Source organism: Micromys minutus (genome assembly GCF_963924665.1).
Source record: "Micromys minutus genome assembly, chromosome: 7".
Taxonomy (NCBI): domain Eukaryota; kingdom Metazoa; phylum Chordata; class Mammalia; order Rodentia; family Muridae; genus Micromys; species Micromys minutus.
The window spans coordinates 60553358-60575853 of record NC_137976.1 but is presented as its reverse complement, the minus strand read 5'-3'; the positions used below and the strand labels follow the sequence as shown (position 1 = coordinate 60575853).

The window sequence follows — 22496 nt, the reverse complement described above, 5'->3', positions numbered from 1 at the left end:
GGGGTCCAGAGGAAGAAAGCCTGGGCTTCCTTCCTTTCTGCATAATCCTGTTTTCCCTCAGCAAGCACGGGACTGGTCATAGACTGGGCAAGCTCAGGCTGAGTTACTCTCAGCTTAGCTTGTCCAAGGAAGCATTATATCTGTCTGTTAGAGATTGCAGATGTGAACTCAGAGCATCTGGAAAGGGTCCTACCACAGCCCCTTTCTCTTCTGGCTGCTGTGCCAATCGGCCATCACCACAGTGGGGAGTTCACATCTGGTGCCAGACCCTTCATTAGGATCTTGAGATTCTTGTCCTGGGTAAGTTTCCAGGATGCTGGAACTTCCCCTCCTGGGACATGCAATAGGAGATATACTTTTGTCAGAGGGCATCAGACCGTTACCCTTTGCCTGCATGGATGTCCCTAAAGAAAGATCACTGAAGAACAATCAGGAGAAACCATTGAAGATCATTACACAAGATGCATATGATTTTTAAAATATTTATGAGACGCGCCCTTTATTCTCACAGAATGTCATTTAATAAATATTTCACCAGGACAATGAGGATAAATCACAAAGATGGGAGACATTAATGGGACCGAGGATGGAACTCTTTCAGATTTTAGCTTAACCTTCAACACATCACACTCGACCCCTGAAGAACTGAAGATCCCGTGGGGAGAAGCATCCTTGAGACAGACCGAGTCTCTAGCCTGGGCGCACGGGTCAGTATATGGAGGACCAGTGACAGCGGCTCTTGATGACCTGAAGCAAAGGCTTCTTAAAAGTGAGGAAGATGACAGTGCTGGCCACCAGCAGGGTGAGGCAGCTGGGCAGAATTAGCACGAGGTAGAACAGACCGGTGTCCACCTGCCCCCACTTACAGTTCTGAGGCACGCCGTCCGGCAGCTCAACCACACGAATGACCTTGGAAGACAGGTTGCAAGTGACCATGGATAGGTCCGCAACAGTCTTGAGGCGCTGCAGGGCCCCCCATCCCTCCACCCCACAGCAGTCGTAAGGGTTCTGGCTGAGGTAGATGGTCTGCAGACCCCTCAGAGGCTGCTCAGACACAACCCTCTGAGGGAGGGCTGTGAGAGAGTTTCTGCGGAGGTCAAGAGTCCGCAGGGCCAAAGTGCCCTTGAACCTTGGGAAGCTGGTCAGGGAATTTCCTGACAGATCCAACTCCCTCAGATTCCCAAACCCAGAGAAGTCCATCTCTGCAGCCCCAGAACCAAGGCCCACGTTCCTGAGAGACAGGACCTGTAATGTAGGGGCAACAGCCCACAGAGGGCTGATGCTCCCATTCAGAATCCCCCAGTTGCTAGACAGGTCTAAATGGGTGAGGGAGGTCCCCTGGAACGGGCGGTCTTGTAATGCTGTCAGCCCACAGCCATCCAGAGAAAGGCTCCTCAAAGAGGTCATATTTCTGAAGTCCACACAACTGGAGGGCCCCTCCCAGTCTAAGGGCGCCGTCTGGGGACAAAGTGAGATTTCGTTGTGACTCATGTCAAGTGTAGTGATGCTGCTGGCATTGTCGAAAAGGCCAGTGGGGACTCCCAGGAGCTGGTTGGAGCTCAGGTTGAACACTCGGAGGTTCTTGAGGGAGCCAGTGAGCCCCGGAGCGAGCCGCAGCTCCATCAGCTGGTTGTGACTCAGATCCAGCTCGGTGAGTGCTCCCGGCGGCTCGTGCTCCCGAATGTGGAGCATCTTCAGGCAATTTTGGTTGAGGTTCAGGTGGGAAAGGGAAGGTGTCTTCTTCAGGAAACCATCCGGCAAGTGCCGGAACTGGTTTTGGCTCATGTCCAGGAAACGGAGCGCTGACAGGTCACTGGAGGCAAACTCCTCCCAGAGGTTGACGGTTGTGATATTAGTCACATTGCCATCCACGAGAAGGAACTGGGCCACCATCTCCTGCGGGGAGGAGGTGTTGTAAAGCTCCCTGTAGAAGCCCATATTGTTGTCCTGTAGCAGGAGGGTGTGTAGCTTGCCGCACTGAGGCAGGAGTGGGAAAAAGAGCAGCTGGTTGTGAGACAGGTCCAGCATCTCCAGTTCAAAGGCCACCTCCTCCCTGGCTGCCAGGAACCACTCCAGGATGTTGTAACTGACGTTGAGGAACCGCAACTGTGTGAGGCTGAAGTCCACGATGCAGGGGAGGTTGTTGTAGGCAAGGTTGAGTCGCCTCAGCTCGGTCAAGCCATCAAACGCACCACCCTCAATCTCAAAGATGTAGTTTCTCTGCAAATCCAGCTCCACAAGGTGCTCCAGGCCCTCAAAGACAGAGTCATCAAGCCTCATGAGGGTATTCCTGGCCAAGGACACAACCTCCAGCGAGGAGAGGTTCTGAAGCATGAGAGCTGCCATGTCTTCGGTCAGGGAGTTTCCAGACAAGTCTAGCCTCCGAAGTCCCAGCAGGGTGTGGAGAGCTGTGGCTGACTCCTTGTAGTTCTCAGAGAGGCGGTTGTCTGCCAGAACCAGGTTACGTAAGAGGCCTTGCTCTTTGAAGGCGTAGTGGCTGATCCGGTCCAGGTGACAGCTGTGCAGGCTGAGGTTCTCCAGGTGTGGGTAGGCCTGGAGGGAATGATTCCACAGGGCCCTGAGAGGGTTGGTATCCAGAACGAGCATCCGGGAATGGGCTGGGAGGCCGCTGGGTACTGAAGCAAGGTTCAGACCCTGGCAGTCAGCCACTCTGTCCACCTAGGTCCGAAAACACATGAGGTTTATGCACAGAAATGTTGTTTGCAAAAGCAATCAGCTAGCCAGGTGTTAGGGGTCCAGGAAAAAGAACGTTAAGAAGAGCAATGTCATCGCTTTCTACAGGCTGGTCAGGAGGATAAGGTCAGGGAGTACCAATGGGCCAATCTCCAAGACAAAGTGGAATGAGGTTTTGTAGTGGTCTTGCTCTTAGAAGGCATAGTGGCTAATAGGAAGATGCCCTGGTCTGGACTCTGCAGTATGTTAATTTCCTGGACATGAGCCCAAGCATGGAAATAACTAACCTCTTGCAGTTTCAAATTCTTTATCTGGTTATTCAAATAAAACCTACCTCTTGCAGATTCAAATTATTTATCTGGTTATCAAAATAAAACCTAATAACTAAAAAGTTGATGCTATATGGAGGTATATAAGCAAACAAACAAACAAAAGAAACTGAGCATGGCGGCACAAGCCTTTACTCTCCGGACCCATGGAGATAGAGGCAGGAGGATCTCTGTGAGTTTGAGGCAATCTGGACTACACAGAGAGTTCTGGACCAGCCAGGACTATATAGGAAGACCCTGTCTCAATAAATAAATAAATACTAGAAAGACCCTCAGATCATCTCAGCCTCCCTGTCAGAGAAAAATCACTAATGATCATGCTTGTGATTTCCTCACAGAATTTTTTTTCAAGGATTAAAGCATGCTTACATATGCAAATCACATTTATTATGGCTAATAAGTGTTAGCATGTCAGCTGTAATTACCAGCATGTGCTAATTAATTAAGCTGCTCATTGTTAAACACTGGAGGTTTTTTGTTTTTTTTTAATTTCAACATAGACATTAGAATGGATTTTTCAGGTTCCTTCCTACCCCCACTCCCCCTCCCAAGGCCTACTGCATTAATATTGAGATTGCATTAATGCATGGAGAACTGATATATTAATAAATTGAATCTCTGCACTGAGAGACAGGTGTATCTCTTTATCTTCTTGAGGCCTCTCTGAAGAGCATTGTACTTAGAGGCTTGCCCCGGGTGTAATGAAGCCTGCTCCTCCACAGTTGCTGTAGTCAAAGGGGAATCAAACATTTGTAGCTCCCTTGGATCCGCCAAAGAGTTGCAAAGGATGGTGTGGCCTCCCAAGCACCCATTTTGTGCTAAAGTTGAATGGCTTATGTAATGAAGAGCAACGGAGACAAATGCCTGAGCTTCCAGACTTCTCAGATCATAAGAGCCAGAGAAAACCCACTGTTGGCCTCTTTGATTGTCAATCCCTACCACGTCCCTCCCTAGGCAGAGAATCCAGACTGAGCCCTGAGAAGCAGCTGAATGACTCATACTTTACTCCCTTCTCTTCCTATGGCTAATGACCTCCAAAGAGCTACTGTGAAGTTGAGCCAGATGTTGCCTCTGTAAGGGAAGGAAGGGTGGCAGTTAAATGGGGCTGGGCTGACACAGGTAATAACATTAATGATCCTTGGTATAACACATGGTACTCATTGCATATTGGGCATTATCGTGGGGGCTTGTTATAAATACATTCAACCACCACAACAGCCCCGTGTCATGATACCATTAGTAGAAATTATTCTTGTTATCATCATCATCATCTTTGTCATCATCATTGCTATTGACAGAGTCTCACACAGTCCAGACTGGCCTCAAACTTGAAATGTAACTGAGACTGGCCTTGAACTCTTGACCCTCCTGTCTCTGCCTCCTGAGTACTAGGTTGTCAGGCATGTGTCACCATGACCAGCAGATATTATTATTACTTCTGTTTTACAGATGAAGAAATTGGCGCAGATTGACTTGGTATCACAGCTAAGCAGTAGGGGGGCTAGGAGTTAAATCCACACAGACTGGTTGGTGACCCTTACATCATACTGGAATGACCTCATGCACAGTGGCTACTGGTTACCATAAGCAGGTTAGAACCATGATAACCACCGTCTTGCAGATTAATCAGCTTTAAGAACACTTTCTTTGCCTAGCATCAACTACACTGAAAAAGATCTCGAATATAAGTATTAACTCCGGCTTCCAATTTGTCTTTCCAGTCCTTAGGCTTGAGGCATGCGTTTCTCAAGCACACGCTTGATATCCTTCAGTTATAGGCAAATTTCTAGAATCAGCCTCAGTGATGAACTAAATCTATCTCCACATGCAGACAAGAAGCCTTCAAAAGGCTCAAGATGCCTCATCCCACCTCTGGGGTTTCAGAGGCTTAAGCTTGATCGCGAGCAGTACCCTTTGGGTACATGTTCTCTGCAAGGTTGCTGAAGCCTTCTTTGTTGGCTCACACATGACCTTGAAGAGAGGCTCCTCTGGTGCTGGTGTGTTTCCCTCAGTGACTCTGGAAACATTAATGGAGCTCAGTCATCCAGAGGCTTAGCCTCTTGGGAGTTGACCTAGGCCTGCTTCTAGGGCCTCTTGTCTTCAGTACATAGGAAACAGTGGGACACGGACTTGCAGTCCTTCCCAAGTGCCATCCTGAAAAATCGCCTGCTAATGAGCAGCAAGCACACTGTGTACTGGGCAGGCACACACTGGGTCTGCTGGGTCACTCAATGTCCCCTTCAATTGACAAGTCATCCGTTTTCTGAGTAGACCAGGCTTCATCAGGACAGGGGCAAAGGAAAGATCAGAACCCAAGGAGAAACTCACCACCTTGCAGCCTCCTTGGGAAGCTGCAGTGGCTGTCCCACGTCCACACCTCCATTCCACAATGAAGAAGTGAAAACCCAGGCAAAGCCAAAGGCGCAGGAACTCCATCTCAGGCGCAGCTCTGTGGATGGAAGACCAGGAAGTAAGACAGATTAGCCAAGAGGGCTGCTCAACACGGGGCAGAAGGAATCAGCTAGCTCCCATATGTGTCTGGTCTTAGAGGCCCACAACTACAAGGAGGTGGAAAACCACAGATTATTCAAATTTCTCACTTCAGCCAGCACGGTCAACCTTTCACTAATGCCGCTGGCAAGAACTCATTTTGATTTGCCTATGCCATTTAATGGGCAGGTGGCTGACCTCTGAAACCCCAAAGGGGCAACTCGGGGAATGCAAAGGACTTGAGCACCAGGGTGGAGGCCACAGAGTTTCCTGTGCTTTGCTGCTCCGCTGTTCTCCCCTCTGAAACTCATCTCTACCTGATGCACACAGGAGCTGGAGATATAAGTCATGAGTGAGTGAGTGAGTGAGTGAGTGAGTGAATGAATGAATAAACAAAAGAAGGAGAAACTGGGATAGAAATACTGACCATAGTGTCTGGACTCATAAACATATTAATTATCTTGATGAAAGAAGGCTTTCAGGGCAGGTAGTGGTGGCATGTGCCTTTAATCCCAGCACTCAGGAGACAGAGGCAGGTGGATCTCTGAGTTTGGGGCCAGCCTGGTCTACAGAGTGAGTTTCTGGACATCCAGGGTTACACAGAGGAAACCTGTCTTGAAAAATGAAGGAGGAAGAGGAGGGAGAAAAGGAGGAAAAGACAGATTTCAGAAATGTGTCTATCACATTAGTTAACTCTTTTAAATATGGCCCTTCAAAAAAAAATGTTCATGTTTTCACTTTCATGAGAAAAAAAACTTGAAAAAAAAGAAAAAAGCAATCTCTGGATGGATTAAAAAATCTGAAGTGTAGTTGTAGCCCCCTTGTCTGGCCAGTGCACAAAGAACAGCAGTCCTGGGAAGGCTTGAAGTGTTACATCTAACAACAGAAGTCTCCAGTGAAGAGGTAACAGCACTGTCTTCAGAAATTCCAGGGGAATAAGGGTCCTGGGAGCCCAGGTCTCTGAGCTCCATAGTGGGGAACTGGAGTTGTTTCCCCCCTGTAGATACAATTGCACGGACAACCCTCCAAGTATGAGATCAACAGTCCAGAGGCATCCCTGCCCTCCTTTAGCCTCATTGGAAGCAAGATGGCCCAGGTCCACCTTCCCCATCCTTGCTGGATACCCCCAGGAAGGACCACAGGGCAGCTCTTTAGTCTCTCCCTAGGTCAGCCACACCCTGCTAACAAGAACCTCCTCACCTTCCGTGACACTTACAGACCTTTCCCCTGACACACAGGCCACCTTTGGGTCCCTCCTCTTTGCTATTTTTTTAGCATGTCTATCCATCCCGAAGGGTAATTTCACATCCTGGGTAGATATGAACGATCACTATGGAAAACAGACTATCAGAAAAACTCACTGAAACAACACAAATCAGCCTTAGCCATCACCGGAGGCCAGGTCAGATTCCCATTCCACAGAAGGGATCTGGGGTCCATCCTCACTAGCCTCTGGGAATCCCGCCCAGGGCCCTCTCTCCATTTCTGCACACGAGCAGGAATTATCATGCCACGGGCAGCACAGGACACAGATGGCATATGCAGAGCCATCTGGTCTTCTGTCTTCACTGTCCTTCCGGAGCGCGCGCGCGCACGCACATACACACACACACACACACACACACACAAAGTGCGCCCCTGAAACTTTGAGATTCCCACCCATCCTGGGAGAAGGTTGCCAAACTTAGTAAATGCCAAGGACGCTAACGAATCGCTCGCTCACATTCTCTTGTCACTGAACGTCCTGCGGCTCACGGAGGAGAGACAGGGAAATGGGAATTGTCAACACAGTAAATCTTCTCCACTTCCTGTCATGCGTGGGCCGCTACGTGCTGCTGTACCCTGAATACTGACAAACTAGGTCTCCATGTGTCCAGGCCGAGAGAACAGCTCTCCAGGGCTGCACAACATGTCAGACTGGCAAGCTAGAGAAACCTGGCTCACCACACCCACAAGTGTAATTTTAATTTCTGAAACATCAAAATGTTTACAAAATTTAAATGTATCCTTTTCTCCTAAACTCAGCCAACTAGCCCAGAATACATACATACATACATATATACATACATACATACACACAAGAATAAATCTTGCCTTGCCCGTAAGGGCAACATCTGCCTATCAGTAATAGAATAGAAAGACTATAGAGTTTGGAACCTGACAGCCCAGAGTTTAAATTCTGCCTCCACCGTGCACCATGTGTACAGAGTCTCCAAGACTTGGCTGATCCTCCTGCAAAACAAGAGCAATGCCGTCCACTCACAGACTTTTATGTGACCCGCAGAGGATGCGTCTGTGAAAGTGCTTCATTAACCATGAAAGCTGCTAATAACCTAATTATTATTTATGAATTCCAAATAGCACGGAGCAGCTTGAGTGGCTGCTGTTTCTCATGTATCATCTGTGACGGGACAGAAAAGACAGCAGAGTGAGCGGCTGGAGGGACGATTGCATCGCTCTCCCAATTAAATACGTAACATCTATCCAGGAAGGCTGGCCTTCAAAGTCTGTGTTAGCGATCAAGACAAGGGGCTGGAGAGACAGCTCAGCCGTTAGTCGAGATCGCTGCTTTTGCAGAGGACCCAAGATTAATCACCAGCACCCATGTCATGTGGCTCACAACCTCCTACAACCGCAGCTCCAGGAGAGCCAGCACTTCTGGCCTCACACGGAACATGCACACACACACACACACACACACACACACCCCATGTGAGTGCACATACACAGACACACACACACACTCATGTATGTGCTCATACCCACACACATGCATATAACCAAAAGAAAAGAATAGGATGATCCTTGGACACACTGCTGGCTGGTTAACAGCTATCTGTCCTCAAGATGATGACCTCACCTTGACATGCTCTCTGTGACAATCTGGGAAGGCTCTGCTTGCTCCCCAAGCCCTGGTGAGGAGGAGCATAGTTTGTTTGGGTATTGGGAGCACTACAGGGAAGTTAGCAGGCAGGAGAGTGGAGAATCTGGAATATCTCTCCCTTCCCTCTCCCCCTGAGCCTTTCCTGGGGACTCCAGACTCTGGGACCACCGCCCTCTCTCCCTCCTCCCTACGGTACAGTTTCCTGCATGGCCAAGGGGCTATTGTTTGGCTTCTTAGCCTCTTCCATGGTTTTCCAACAATCTCCTGCATGGCATTTCCCATTTGAAAGAGTCCAGGTGACCTCTGCTTCCTTTCTAATATCTAACAACGTAAATCAAAATGACCTCAAAGCAGTGTTCCATAAACACATAGACCCAGAGGTGATGGCTTCTGCTCTGAATTCCAGCCACCTTGGGAGGCTGAGGCAGAAGGATTACAGGTTGAGGCCAGGCTGGTCAACTCTCCGAAACTCTCAAAATGAAAGATAAAAAGGGCTGGATTCTTGGGCTGGGGTGGAGCTCAGTCCTTATTAGGGTGCGGCAGACAAGCATGTGAGAGGTCCTGCCTGCAAAGCATGGAATGATGGAGGAAAAGTAAAAGACTTGAAAAAATAGCAACTTCTCAGACTGGGAACACTCTTCTAGATAACACATCTGCAGAAAGCTCCCAAGGGACACTGCACTTCGGGGACCAGGGGGACCAGGACAAACAGTGCAGTTATCTTGGCCCACTAGAGAATCCCAGGACCACAGGATGACATCCTCACCTCTCCACCCCTCCAGCTATTACTACCACACCAGCTGCTGCTAGGAAAGGGGCTAAAGAAGCCTTCATCGGGTGTCATACATATATTACCACAAAATTAAGAGCTTTCTCCTCAAATAATCGGAGGAGTTTAAAAAAAAAAAAAAACAAAGCCTTAAAGAATGGGGATTTGTGGAGAAGGCAGGAAACTGTGGAGGCATTTTCTTAGAGATAAGAAGTTGTGGGTTGGGGGACAGGGGCCATCAGAAGCAGGTTGCAGCATCACTTGGGAAGGTGACACTGGGCACACAGAGGGTGTGATTACACAACAGAGAGAGGGCTCTGAGAGAAAGCAAGTCTGCCTTTGTGTAAAAGCAAAGGGCATCTGCGACCTAGGATCTTGGAAGCAAGGGGAGGGAGGGCAGCTGGTCTCAGGGCACAGCACAAGGAACTAGCATCTCGACGGTGACTACTTCAAACAGTCCCAGGAAGCAGGGAAAGCTCCGGGCTGGCAGGTTTATTCACTGGGATTCTTAGTACAAGGTTAATGAGACTCCCACCTTCAGGAAATTCAGATCTGGAGTTGTCCGAGTGCTCTGAACTGTGGAAGTAGCTCAGTCCTTTGTGCTCACGCCCCCAAATGTGAGGGCACACCCTGAACTCAGTAATGATGAAAACCCAGATGGACCCTATCCGAATGCCCTACAAAACAACTGACTTGGAATCTCCTGGGGTCAAAGTCTTGTCCAATGTAGTGATTCGCACCTGTTATCCCACAAGGCTGAGACAGGAGGACTGCTATGAGTTCTGGTCACCCTTTGTATAGACTAAGAACTCCCCCCGAAAAAAAAAAAAACCAAAGATAGTATTATTGACTATCAATTATATATGCATACATACATTTACACATACACCACACATATAAAATCCTGCATTCAATGGCTTGGTCAGAGTAAAAGCAAAATGCTCCCTAAGTTGGCTGGTCAGCCGGTTACTCAAGTTAACATTGTACTTTTGAAAAATTATTTTACTTTCATTTAACTTTTTTATAACTTGAAATTTTTCAAAAGTAAAAAAATAAAGAATGTGAGATTAAAAACTTCTGAAAGACAACTTTCACAACACATTTTTCATTATACAATAATTCCAATTCTAATTTGAATTCTAAGTAGAATGATTCCAATTCTTTCTTAATTCTAATAAGTTTCTTCTCCCATAAAATGAGACCAGCAGTGGTGCAGGTGCCGCTAGATTGTGGTTTCTTAAGGACTTATTTATCTATATTTATATGAGTACATTGTAGCCAGAAGGCACTGGATCCCATTAACAGTTGGTTAGCATCTGTGGTTGCTGGGAATTGAACTCAGGACCTCTGGAAGATCAGTCAGTTCTCTTAACCACTGAGCCAGCCCTCACCCCTAGATTAGGTTTTAAAAGATATTCAGAAAGTAGCAATATGACAGCCCCTCACACACTGTTAAGTGACCTGTGCTCAAACATATCTAGAGTAGGACAATTCCTTCGAAAGCAGATGGTTGTCCTACTGGGGCCCTGCTTTGTTGGTCTCTGGGACATAGGCTGGACAAGCAGGTAAGGGGTGGAAGCATTTGAAATCATGGAAATACTGCCCCTTGAACCAACTGCATTTCTTCTGCATGAAGAAGGAAAGGTTGGCTGCATATGACCCTTCCGGCAGATTTTTATTCATAGTTTGGAATTGGCCACCTTTTGAGAAAAGGTAGCATTTCTGTCTTGGCTAAGTTTCTAACTAAGAAACTTGACAGTTCTAGTTAATCCAAAATCCACTCGGGAGGAAAGGGCTTATTTAAGGTAGGAACCTAGAGAGGAGACAAAGACTGAGGCAGAAGCCACAGAGGAGTGCTGCTTACTGACCTGCTCTTCATGGCCTGTTCTGCTTGTTTTCCTTCCTTCCTTCCTTCCTTCCTTCCTTCCTTCCTTCCTTCCTTCCTTCCTTTTTTCCTTCCTTTTTTTTCCCCCCTGATTTTGTGTCTATGTGTGTGTGTGTGTGTGTGTGTGTGTGTGTGTGTGTGTGTGTGTGTGTGTGTGTGTAGCTATGGCTTTCCTAGAACTAGCTCTGTAGACCAGGCTGGTCTCGAACTCACAGAAATCCACTTGCCTGTATGCCACCACTGCCTAGCTCAACTTGTTTTCTTATGGCACCCAGTACAACTGCCCAGGGATGTCATTATCCACAGTAGGCTGGGCCCTCCTAGGTCAATCATTAGTCAAGAAAATGCTCTCCAAACTTGCTTTCAGGCAATCTGGTGGAGGCATTTTCTCAACTGCGGTTCCCTCTTCCACATGACTCTAGCTTGGGTAAGGTTGAGCAAAACCTGGCTAGCACAATTCCCAAGGGCCCCACTCAGGTCTGTTTTAGAGCTGGAAATCCTAACAAAAAGATGGAGCCGGGCCAGCAGCCAGCCTGGGGAGTTGTGTGAAAATGACACCAAAGCACTTGTCAAGTACAGAGCTCAAGATGTCTCCTGAGCAAATGTGTGAGGTCTGGCTGTGCTCTACCCTAGCCTCTGCTTGAATGGAGGCTTAAGAGATACAGCAGCACTCCCCACCAGCCCTAACTGAGCTCTGCCTAGAGGGACTGCTTCAAGCACTACTACCTGCTCACTCACCATTTCCACAGGACCACAGATGAGTAAATTGGCTCCTTGTGTGGTCAAGGCTAGCCCATCCAAACCAAGAGAGGTCAGCTCACTTTGTCCCTTCCATGGCCACAGAATGCATCTAGCCACAGATGGTCAAAAAATGCAAGTTGTGTTCCCACTGAGAGAAAACAGCTGCCTCTTGTGTGTCTTGCTGTGGCCGGCAGTGAGAATCCTCCTTTGTATCTGAGAAAATGCATCATCTCTTCAGATACCCTCCCTGCGTTGTGTTAGTTTCTCTGCTCCTTTCACAGGTTCGTTCCCACTGGGAACGTCTGCAAGAGCAAGGCCCAGCCACCATGCTTCTTCAAGAGGAAGCGGGACCACCACAAACACCAGCACAGCCTTCAGCAGTCCCACTCATGGGACAGACACATTCCTTGGTGAAGTTAGGCAGTGGCAGCGGAGGTCTTCTGTGCTAATGTCAGTGTGGAGGAAACACTAAGATGAAGGATCCATACCCTCTGCTTCCATTCCTGGAGGAGGTGACCACCCAGAGTCTGTAGGGTACCATAAGATATGCAGAAACCACAGAGGCGCATTTTAAGCCTGGAGTCAGAATGAAAATGCCAACTCTCCAACATGGTTGATAGGGACTCCTAACAATCACACAGTTTAGTAGAAAAGCTGGTGGCCCTGTGAGACCCAAGGCACAGAGAAGTGTGGCCGAGTGCCTGGGGAAGGGAGGGAGAGCTTCTGTTCAAACTCAAGCCTGTGAGTTCCCCATCAACTCCACCTCGACATCCCAAACCCCAAGCCACCCTGGGATGCATGCGGTCCTCAGCTGAATCACACATTTCACCACCTGGTTCCTCTGCAGGAAAGACCCTTTCTGTGGTCTCCTTTTACCAAATTCCTATTTATCCTTCATGGATTCTCTTCTGTTTATAGCCTAATGGTCCCGTGAAAGACAACCTATGCACATTGCAGGGGTTTCTCTATTATTATTTTAATTTTACTTACGAGAAGCAAATTGAATAGTTATTAATTACTAGTAACTTAACTTTCTTCCAACATTTACATAAAAAGAGAAAACTTCAGTCTAGAGCCAAACTGAAAAAGTCTGTCATCAGTGACTACTGTATATCCACCACCTACCTTCTGCTTATAACATTTTACTGTTCTCACTTTATCATGTTTTTGTTTATCCTTCAATTCATCATATTATTTATTTATTTGTTTGTTTATTCATTTTTGCCTTTTCAAGGGTTTCTCTGTGTAATAGCTTTAGCTATCCAGGAACTCACTCTGTAGACCAGTCTGGCCTCAAACTCACAGATATTCCCGTTCTTCTGCTTCCCAGTGTTGGGATTAAAGGTGTGCCCCACCACCTCCCAGCTCATTTGTTATTATTATTATTATTAATTATATTTTTAAACATATGGCAAGGAGCACCTACATCTCTAGCTCCAGAGGATTCAATGCTTCTTTTCTCTATATGCTCTTGCATGAACATGCAGGCTCACACATAGACCTATAGACACACAAATGATTATAAAGCAATATAAATAAGTCTTAAAAGAAACAAACAAAAATCCCAGCACAAATACAAATAGGTAAGGACAGAGGGATGCCTCACTGGTTAAGAGGCTTGCAGCTCTTTCAGAGGACTTAAGTTCAGTTCCCAGCACCCTTTTGGGGCCTCATGACTGCATGCAAATACAGTTCCACAGGATTTGATGCTCTCTTCTGAGATTGTGAATTCCTGCATGCACATGGTGCATGCACATACACTTGCATACATGCAAATACAGGTAAAATTAAGTATTTATAAAAAAATATTAAGTAGCTGGGCCTGGTGGAACATGGCTGTAATCCCAGCATTCAGGAGGCTGAGACAGGAAGATGGTGAGTTTGAGGCCTGCCTACGCAATTTCATGACCTGCTCTCAAAACAAAACTTGAAAAGGGTGGGAGGCAGAACAGGGGAAGAACTGTGACCTGGCCAATCAGTGGAAGAGCCTGACCTGTCGTGCACAAGGACCTGGGTTCAGTCATCAACAGCAAACAAATTAGCACACACTATGGTCACCAATACACTCTTCCAAAAGACTTCAGAGTGGATATAAAACAATGGAACTCTAAACATTCCTGTAAGTGGGGGCAGAGAGGTGGCTCAGCGGTTAAGAGCACTGGCTGCTCTTCTAGAGGTCCTGAGTTCAATTCCCAGCACCCACAAGGTGGCTCACAACTATTGTTAAACTCCAGTCCCAGGGGATCCAATGACATCCTCTGGCCTCTGGCCAGTCACATTAGAAAAACACAAAATTTTGAAAGCCTGTCAGACCAACACTGAGGAGGCTGAGGCATGAGGACTGTCATGAGTTTGGGACCCACAGGGACTAGCCTGAGCTCTAGTGTGAGGTCCTGTCTCAAAATTAACTTTTAAAAGAAAATGTAAATGTTCCTATCTATCCTGGACAGTGGTGGTGCACGCCTTTAATCACAGGACTCCGGATACAGAGGCAGGCAGATTTCTGAGTTTGAGGTCAGCCTGATCTACACAGTGAGTTCCAGGACAGTCAGGAATACACAGAAAAACAAACAAACAAACAGCAACAGAGGGAGAATCCACAGTTCAAAAAGTCAACTCAAGTCATGTAAGATTACACCCAAGCCAGAGCTGAGTTCAGTTCAGGAAGAAGGGCTGGAGGCACAACTGCTAGAGAGGTGTTTGTCCTTTAAATGTTGGGTTGGGTACACAGGAAGATACACATTTGCTGATGAATAGCCAGAAGCCTCTATCCCAGATAACTGGCCACTCCCCAAGAACTCTCAGGGTGCCACTGTAATTCAGCAGCCAAAGATGCCAAAGATCCCTTAGGACCCAATCTCTATCCTCAGCATCTATTCTTCTAGTACTCTGATTAGATTTCTTGTGAAAGCAGGGTAATCTTCAGTGGGGATGAGCTAGGAGTGAGAGAGCCTTGAGGCCCTGGGAGTTAGAAAGAAACAAGCCAAGCTAAAAATAGAAGCTTCAGTGTAAGGACTAGAGGAAGGGGCCAATAACCAGAGCAAGAGGAAGGCCACTGGGATAGTCCCACGTGGAAGTTTAGAGTGACTCTGGGAGTGGTTACAACTTGCCTGAAGTTGAAAGATGTAGCCCCAGGCAAGGAGGGAGCTGACTCTAGAGTCTGAGGGTCACTGCTCAGTCTCAGCACCCAAGGGAGACAAGGGAAGCCAGGAGAGGCCAGGGATACCAGATATCTAGGGTTCACTGAGAAGAGGCAGTGTAAAAGAAATCAGAGCCTCAAATGCTGTCTCCTGAAGAGAAATCCCCTCCAGATGGTTATCTTCCTTCGAGGTAGGAGCAGGCGAGACCACGGACAGTGCCTGAGGGCGGTAAATGTGGAGGCTGGGGCTGAACGAGGGGAGTCCCCGGGGACCTCACAGAAATTTGTGGCTATGCCGAGCACATCACCAGTCCCAGCCTTGTTCTTCGTACCCACCTCTCTGGTGAGAATCAGGGCAAAGTTCCTACTTCCTCTTTTGTACCTTCTGCTGAGGCTAAAGTCCCACACCAAAGACACAAAACATTGGGTCTCAGCCCCCGATTCTGTTTGTCCTGGAAAGTCTGTCTAGCAATTTCATCTCTCCTGCTTCTGGTACCCAACTTCTTGGCTGCTTTTTTTTTGGGGGGAGGACACATACTCTCCCTCCCTCCCTCTGTTTTATCACATAAACTACATCGCTTAGCCATTTTCAGACCTGCAGTTCAGTAGTGTTGAGTACATTTACTGATCAACCAAACCATGCCTCCTTCAGAAGTCCAAGTTTTGTTTCTCTGGGTTTTGGTTTTTTCTTTTGCTCTGATCCCAACCCCCTGACTCAGTCATAGGACCCCTGAAGAAGGCTGGCCCTGTTACCTGCGTCCCTAGCTTTTATTAGACACAGTGCAGAAGCTAGCTCCCCGAGATTCTATCCAGGGACACTAAGGAGAAAGAGTTTTGTTTCTTTTGTTTTTGGTTTTTTGTTTTTTTTTTCCCCCTGCTTTGCAAGCCACTTCAATGGGGATTAGCTTAAAAGCTACTGAGTTCCAGGACAGCCAGGTGGGGTGTGTGCCACTGTCCACAGAGTTCCCTCGAGGGACCAGTCATATGAAGGTGCCTTCTCAGTGAGGCTGTTTGGTTTTGATTTTAACCTAAGTGTTGAGGGGCTTTTGGTTTGGGGGTGTTTTTTTTTCTTTTTCTAGGCCCATGAATCTATAACCCCTTCTAGGATCTCTGGGGATCATATATAGAGCCTATGGGGAGGGGGTGTCCCCATGCCTCAACCACCTGCAGCCGTGAAAACAGTCTACTGCACGGTCAGTTACAGAAAGAGACACTGGAAAACCCTTCCTTCATCTGCTCCAGTCCTGGTTACAGAGGGGCACGTGTTTATCCCGGCAGAGTGATGTTGAGCTAGCAACTGCTGGGAGAGCTGTGGTTTTTCCTGTCCTGGGTGTGGGCGTGTGGATCCATGTGTGTCTGTGCCTGGAGAAGCCACAGCAGAACGCTGGTCAGGAGTCAGGGGAGCCTGGCTCTGATCTCTCTCTGACACTTGGGTAGCTGTGGACCAAGTTACCCAGGATAAAAGCTCTAGAAGGGCTTTTGCTGCTTTCTCTGCCTGACCCTGGGAAGATCCCAGCTAAGTAGATGCGACTGTAGATGAATTTCCGTGCCTTTGCCTGTGTAATGGTGGGTCTCAATTTATGTTGAGGGGCAAAGGAGTCGATGCAAACACCGGTACGCTGTGTTCACAGCGTCTTCTCATTACGTCCGGTCACTCAAGACTAGGCAAAGAACACTAACTATTGTGCAAATAGACAAACAGGAGGCTCAGAAAAGTTCCCTAATCTGTTCACATTCTCCCTGAAGAGCCTGGAATCAAACCATAGCTGGTTGTTAAGCCCTACTTGCGTCTCCCACATCTCACCACCCATAGGAGACTTCCACCTATACCAAAGGTGTAGCCCCCAAATCCAGCCCAGAGGTGGGGAGTATGGATAACTCAAACCCAAGTTCACAAAGAGCTTGCGCATGAGCGCGTGTTGGGGTGTGGGGCTGCCGCCTGACCTCCCACCACCCCACCCGGTCCCAGCTCGCCCACCTCTAGTGGCCCCGCGATGCTCGGCGGTGAACCCACGCACGAAAGACTCACTGCTCCCGCAGGCCCAGGCGGCTCCGCGGGGCGCATCGTCTCCAGGGCCCGGGACTCCTGGACAGCAGTTACCGCTACCGCGCTGCCTACTCGCTCTGGGGCATCAGATTATTTTAGCACTTGCGGAAGGAACCGACGGAAACTGAAGTCACATGGAGAGCTCGCCTCTCAGCGACTCAGCACTCAGCGGGCGTCTTAGAAGGAACTGCCACTGCGGGGGAGGGGGGGAGCGGGGAGGGGGGACACAAGTGGCACATGGCCCCTTGAGGACTGGTGCAGCCTGCCAAGCTCTGTAAGGTCGCTAAGCATGCTCCTGTGGCTCCTGCTTTGGTGGGTGCAAATGGGAACTGACTTGTGGTCTGCTGTTCCAGGAACTCTTCTACACGCTTCTACGCAAGGACCAGCTTGGGGCAGAATTTAGTGAAGGGCAACACAAGTTTATTTGGAAACCGGACAGTTCACCATTTAGAAGGGTCGTCCATCCAGTAGTCTGTTTTCATCCACTCAGCCAGTCTTTATCGTTCTAAGGACTGGTATTCATATTTTAAACATTTGTTTGTTGATTGAGACAGGATCTCTCCAAGTAGCCTTGGCTATCCCGGAACTCACTATATATACAAGACTGGACTCAAATTCATAAAGATCCACCTGCCTCTGTTTCCTGAGGATTAAAGGCATGTGTCGCCACACCCAACTATATTTTATTTATTTTTATTTTACAGGTATGACCTTCCAGTCTTAGCCTCCCAGGTTACAGGTGTATGTCACCTTAGGAATGTTTTTTCTTTCCTTCTTTCTTTTTTTCTAAAACGTAGTTTTATTTTTATAAGTGTGTGTGTGTGTGTGTGTGTGTGTGTGTTTATTTAAGTGCACGCCATGTATGTGGATGTTCAAGGATACTGGAAGAGTGTATCAGAACCCCTGGAACTAGAGTTATAGGTGATTATGAACCACCAGACATCATGGCTGGGAGAAAACTCAGGGTCTTCTGAGAGAAGAGTACTGAGTGCTTTTAACAATCCAGTCATCTCTTCTGTCCTAGGAATGATTCTTGAATCTAATTGTGGTGTGACTTTTCTTGGGGAGATCTGAACAGTTATTCATCCCAAACAAGGCACTGATGACAGATCAAAGAACCAATTCCACCCATATCTAGCTTAGAGAACCGGTGAGTTTCCTGGGGTTACCTATAGGAAAATGGTGATTCACCAAGAAACCCACCCTAGTGTGAATGACAACTCACAGAACTACATTCCCAGAGACTCCTGAACTCACAGGCAGATCCCTACTACATTCTCTCTATAGATTACTGTGTTATGAGCTTGAGGAGGAGAATCTTAGAAATCTTGCAAGTTTCAGGAGCTTTCTGGGCTGCTTTTGTTTACTTTCTGAATCTTATAAGCCTCCTTCCTTCTTCCAAGGGTCTAGCTCTCACCAACGTATTTCTGGATGACTTCAGTAACTTTCTTAGTTGGTTCCCTGTCCCAAATCTTGTCCATCTCCAAGTTAGACTCTACCCATCCTTCATGGGTCATGAAAATAAAATGTGGGAACTAATTCGTTCCTTGATTAGGGTCTTTATGGCCAGCCATTGTTCTCATTTACCTGGGCCAGGGTTTAAGTCCTTGTTCAGCCAGTTTAAGAATCATCTATGCCTGAGTTCTAGCATCCTCATCCACTTTTCTTCCTCTTTGCTTCTTGTAAGACAGAGTCTCATTTAGTTGGCCTGGAAGTCACAGTTGGCCCTGCCCTGATCCCCCTGCCTCCACTTCCAGAGTGCTTTCCCATATGTACCACCATGCCTGTATCACCCACTTGTATACGCTTTACCCATTGGCATTCTCTGCAAGATTTCTTTCAAGGAAACTTAGGAACTGGCCATCTTAAAGGCTATGGAGAAAAAGGGCTGTAGTTGTCTGGGAAATAGCACAGATTGCTCTCCTATAGTAGCAGCAGAAAGACCCAAAGACTTCCAGGAGAAACTAAAACAAAGCTGAAAACAGGACAGTCCTCACACCTGCAGGTCTCATAAGGCTGAGTGTCCAGCCAGAATTTCCCTGCTCAGATGGATACTCTAGGCTCCCTCCCAAGACCCAGGAGATCAGAGTCCTTGGTCTCCAACACAGTCAAAGAGGTCCTGCTATCACGTTCCTCTCAGCATAGCTTTATGTCTCTTTCTTGACTTTATGGAGTTTTGTTTTTTTGGGGTTTTTTTTTTTTTTTTCTGGCTCCTGTGCAACAATGCAGGTTTTGTGTTATAGTAGCTTCATGTCTTGTTGCCATGACAACATATGACCCAAGCAACTTATGGAAGGAAAGATTTATTTTGGCTCACAGCTCTAGGCTCCATCACAGTGCAGGAGTCACAGTGGTATGAGCCTAAGACAGCTTGTCAATCAAGATGTGAGCTCTCAGTTGTTTCTGCTACTATGGTTTTGCACTGGCACCATGGACTCTCACCTCTGAAACAATAAGCCCAGTGAAACAGTCTTTTATAACTGCTTTGGTCATAGTCTTTTGCTGCAACAATAGAAAAATAACTAAAACAAGTATTTATTTTTGCATGTGTTTTGTTTTTCTTTTTTTTTTTTTTTCTAACCTGAGACAGAGTCTTTCTACATAGCCCTGGCTGTCCTGAAACTCACAATATAGATGAGGCTTGCCTCAAACTCAGAGAGATCCACCTTCTTCTGTCTCTTAAGTGCTGGTAATATATGTGAGTGTCCCCATACCTGTTTTTTTTCTATTTATTTCTCTCTTTCTTAAAATTTTTTTTGTTTTGTTTTATGTGTATTGGTATTTTGCCTGCATGTATGTTTGTGTAAGGGTGTCAGTTCCCCTGGAACTGGAGCCACAGACAGCTATAAGCCACCAGGTGAGTGCTGAGAACTGAACCTGGGCCCTCTGGAAGCACAGTCAGTGCTCCTAACTGCTGAGCCATCTCTCCAGCCCTCATTTATCTATTTCTTATACTAAGTTTCCTAATAGCTTGTCATTTGTGTACCATCTCAATCTCCCAAAGACATCAAAGGGAACTTGCTTTGTTGATGACAAATGCTCTTCAGAGCCAGTATCAGGAGATATTTACAGTGGAGACTGAATGGTCACATATCTGAGTCAGAGTAGAATGTATAACATATCTGTTAGGAGAAAATGGATCAACTTTCCTCTGCAGAGGAGTCCATGGGAAAGAGGAGACAGTGCATGTGACCCAGCCATGGAGTAGCGAGAACCAGGTCTAGAAGGTCACCTCGGGCCCAGAGACTGTCTATTAGCTTCACCTCTGGCATTTCCACCTGCCCTGGGCTCTCATTGCTTCATGACACACAAAGCAACTTTCCTATCCTGGTCTTTCAGTGTGGCGGCTGCGCCTGGCCAAGCACTGAGCTGGTGTATGCTGTACTTCTCCCAGCCTTGGCACATGACCGGGAGGGGATTTCCTTTGAGGCCTTAACTGGGAATTGTCCTCTTGCCCCACGTCAACTGGTTGCTGGAGGACACTCTTCAGTAGTTTCATTTCCCCCATCTGGAATAAAGTTTTTAAGAACCAAAAATCCAAACCAGAGAGAGATGAGGCCACCACCCACACTGGCACCTCGTGATGCCAACCTGAGAAGGCTTGAGGCTAGTGTAAAGACCCAGGTTGCCACTGGGTCCTTCGAAGCATCTTACTCTTCTTTAGCCGTCTGGAGGATGAGGCTGGTCTCAAATCCTGAGGTCATCTCCTCAGGTCCTGGTCTTCCTCAGCCACTAACTGCAGTGACTTGTCTGTAGGGGCATACCACCTCTTCCTGTTTTGGAAACACTGACAGTATCAACAAATAACCAAAGATCTCATGCTGTACAAAGATAATTAAGTGGTCAAGGAAGTCTCTTGTCAGTGACAGAGCTTGGTGGATCGTGGGGTAGGAAGGTGGGGCCTTGGAGCCATGATGAACAGAAGGAATTAGGCGTTTGAGCCTTGGTGTGGGGGGGGGGGGGAAATGTAACTATGGAAGATCTCAAACAAGCTGTTTTGGGATATCTAAGCTGTGACTTGTGTGGGTCAGAGACTGATAGGACGAGGAGAACCTTAAATAAGGCCAAGGTCAAAAGAAGGTACTATGGGAAAGAAGAGGGCTTATCCATGGCTCTGTCCAATGCTGGAGGGGACTCAGTCATCTGCTGTGGTCCTCCATATCCCCAGGGGTCCTCAGCCCTGAAATGCTGGGGCTCTGATTTGGTCTTGTTTATGTTTCCTTAGCCTAAGTATCTTGCAGAGGCTGTGCAAATGTTTTTTAACCAAACGAAGGTTGGAATCATTTCTTCTACAACAGTGGGAGAGGCTGAGGACTTGGAAAGTCATTCACTGATAACTCAAAAGTACTTCTTTTCCAGCCAGGCGGTGCTGGTACTGATCTGTGAGTTCTAGGCCAGCCTGGTCTACAGAGTGAGTGAGTTCCAGGACAGCCAGGGCTACAAAGAAAAACCCTGTCTAAAACAAAACAAAAAACAAAACAAAACAAAACAAACCCCTTTTTAAAAATATTTTTTGGATTTGTTTATATGCATGAGTGTTTTTCTTGCATGTGTATATGTGCACCATTTGTGTGCCTGGTGCCCATAGAGGTTAGAAGGGGTGTTGGGTCCCCTGGATTTGGGGTTACAGGTAGTTCTGAGGCACCATATGATGCTGAGAAACATCCCCTGTAAGAGCAGCAAGTGTTCCTAACCACTGAGCCACCTCTCCAGTCCCTGAGAAGGATCTTTCATAACTAATGAAAACCTCAGGATTCTTGCTGGAAGCTTCTCTTGTTTCATCCTGCTGCTTCCACACTTAGGCACTCCACCTAAACAGGAAGTCTTCCTTGCAACCCAAATTCTGTCTGGGCCCAGCAAGATGGCTCAGTGAGTAAAGGTGCTTGCTTGCCTTCAAGCCTGAAGACCTGAGCTCAGTCCCCAAGACCTACATGGTAAGAAGAGAACCGACATCTTCAAGGTGTCCTCTGGCCTCCAAAAGCATGCCACGGTAGGCATGTACCTATGTACATACACAGAGATTCTCTCCAGATAAATAAACCATTTATGAGATAGCAGCTTGTCGTGGTAGCACATGTTTGTAATCTCAGCATCCCAGAAGCAGAGGCAGATGGATCTCTGTGAGTTCAAGGCCAGCTTGGTTTGTATAAGGGCTATTATAGCCGGCTCCAGATGAGTCAAGGCTTCATGCAGTAAGACCCTGTCTCAAAAATACAAACAAAACAAAACAAAAAACAAAAACAAACAAAAAAAAAAAACCCATACAAAACTAAGAGGCAGGAGAGATGGCTCAGTGGTCAAGAGCACTTGCTGCTCTTCCAAAGGACGTGGGTTCAGTTCCCAGTACCCACATGGCAGCTCACAACTGTCTCTAAGTCCAGTTTCATATGCAGGCAAAGCATCCCCACATATGAAATACAAAATCTAAAGAATTATGCCTTGGGGCTTTCACCTATTTCTTCTTCTTAAGTATAGAATGTTCTTAGGCCCCTACGTACCATATACCCAAATCATTTAT

General features: G+C 47.2%; 1 protein-coding gene across 1 annotated transcript; it reads right to left on the bottom strand.

Annotated features, from left to right (window-relative positions):
• Positions 1 to 530: 530 nt before the first annotated feature.
• NRROS (negative regulator of reactive oxygen species) lies at positions 531 to 17046 on the bottom strand. Its single transcript, XM_080918940.1, has 3 exons — positions 16910 to 17046; positions 5352 to 5472; positions 531 to 2679 (listed from the first exon to the last, which is right to left on the bottom strand). Exons 2-3 carry the CDS (start codon positions 5457 to 5459, stop codon positions 709 to 711), a joined length of 2079 nt encoding a protein of 692 aa, XP_080775066.1. The 5' UTR covers positions 5460 to 5472; positions 16910 to 17046; the 3' UTR covers positions 531 to 708.
• Between the last annotated feature and the right edge of the window lie 5450 nt (positions 17047 to 22496).